General features: G+C 33.0%; 1 protein-coding gene across 10 annotated transcripts in view; it reads right to left on the bottom strand.

The window, feature by feature from the left end:
- Window positions 1-1,898, bottom strand: part of LOC119581918 (protein sidekick-like) — a gene marked incomplete at its 5' end in the record, with an annotated part of 27,628 nt that overhangs the window by 20,517 nt on the left and 5,213 nt on the right. For 6 of the 10 annotated variants that reach the window (XM_037930081.1, XM_037930082.1, XM_037930085.1 and 3 more), the window contains 2 exon segments: window positions 265-384; window positions 1,730-1,798. In XM_037930081.1, the coding sequence (XP_037786009.1) occupies window positions 265-384; window positions 1,730-1,798 (189 nt within the window). 10 annotated transcript variants of the gene reach the window in all.

Here is a 1,898-nt window from a genome sequence, read left to right as displayed (position 1 = left end):
TACAGATGTTAATTTTCATCTGAATCCATCCATGGACCACATGTTAAGAACCCCTAATGTATATAACAGTTAATGTAAGATGAACTTTGTCCAGCTGAGTTAAGTCATCCCAAGAGTTTACAAATATCACAATCCAATAGTAAAGGAATTACATGATATAAAGTTTTTTTTTTTAATATCACAAAAAATATCACATCTGGTAATAAGGAAAAGTGAAGTGGCAAAATATCTGACATAGGAGAACAGTCACACCCACTACATTACCATTAAAGAACCAGGTGATGTTGGGTGTTGGAGCCCCTCCTGCACGACAGGTCATCGTGGCATCCTGCCCATCTAAGACCGTCATGTTCTGAGGTTCTACGAGCATGACAGGAGCAGAAGCTGAAAATTAAGATTTATATAAGCAACCACAATGCCATATACTGAAACCTAAGTTAATTTCCTCTTTGGCTTGTAGTCATCATGAATAATGCATAATCTTTGAAGGTACTGATTTTCATATAAGATGAAAGATATATTCTGTAGATAAAAGGATCTTTTGTTTATTCTTCAAAATCAGATGTATATTTTCAACAAACTATTTATATTTTTTGTTACTGAATTCTGATGGACTGAATAGCATAAGAAAAACTATCCTGTAAGTGGAACTACTCAAAACAGTAACTAATTTATCATATCCATTAGTTCAACACTTTCTATAAAACACAAATTATTAGATCACTTCAAGCAATACACCTAATACAACTGTAGTAATGTATTAAACTAAACCTATGAATTCTATGAATCAAGAAAACAAACATTATTCTCTACAGTATTCCAATAGGTGCAAACATTCTAAAAATTAGTAATGTAAATACTCAGCCAAAAACAAACCTTACATGGTAAATAATTATGCTCATGGTATTTTTCATTTGGTAAGAATAAAGAAAATCAGCATCTTATAACAGCCTTGAAAATCATGAGAAAACAACAGAATTGTTATGACACAAAAAGCATATATACATTGAAAATAACATGGAATACACAGCACCAAAGTGGGTGAAATTATCAAGAATCCTGAAGAGCACTGACATGGAACCAAGCTTTATTGTGGCTATGAAACACAGAAAGCATATGGAAAATTATATAATAGTCTAGTAGGACACTCTTAGTCATGTATCTTGTTGTACAGGACACAGACTTTCATACATATTAAGATTAAATATGTATAATAAACCAGTTTCAATCATCCTCTTTTAAACTGATAATCAAATTGTTAACAAAGTGATTTACAAAAATACATACAGATCCCAACAAGTGATGTTAAATATTTCAAGTTCTCTTGAAAAAATATTCAATTACCTGTGATATATATTTACAGTCTATTTAAAATTCTCTCACTAAATATATACAGATATTGCCTAACTCTTATACAAAATATTTTTGATACAGTTAATTAGCTAAATATAAACTTACCACAAGTGAATGAGAACTACAGTGTGTAACTGCCTACATTTAATAGTTACAAATGTATAGTATAAAAACAACACAGTGCCTCCTTGCATTTTCCTTGTGCAGAAGGCTAGTCAACACAAAAAGCAAAACAGATCAGCAAATGCAGGTTTTTCAACACAAAAGAGCCATAAGCCACAGAATACCCCAAACCAACCCATGCACCTAACATGCAACAGCTGATAAGAGAACATCTGTGGAAACAGATGCATGCACTTGTTAGTACAATTCTTACGATAGCGAGCAATGGCCCTTGCATTAAGGGACCTGAGTACACGCTTAGGAGGAAGGTCGCCCCACCACGCTGCCAGGAAACCATAGAAAATGTCATTCAGGAATGGAACACTACAGACTAGCTGACTTTGTATTCAAGGTTTATCATATATACTATCTTCAGATTAGGA

Source organism: Penaeus monodon, chromosome 15, assembly GCF_015228065.2.
Source record: "Penaeus monodon isolate SGIC_2016 chromosome 15, NSTDA_Pmon_1, whole genome shotgun sequence".
Lineage (NCBI taxonomy): Eukaryota > Metazoa > Arthropoda > Malacostraca > Decapoda > Penaeidae > Penaeus > Penaeus monodon.
Note: the sequence above shows the minus strand (reverse complement) of the source record. Positions and strands in the feature narration are given on the sequence as shown.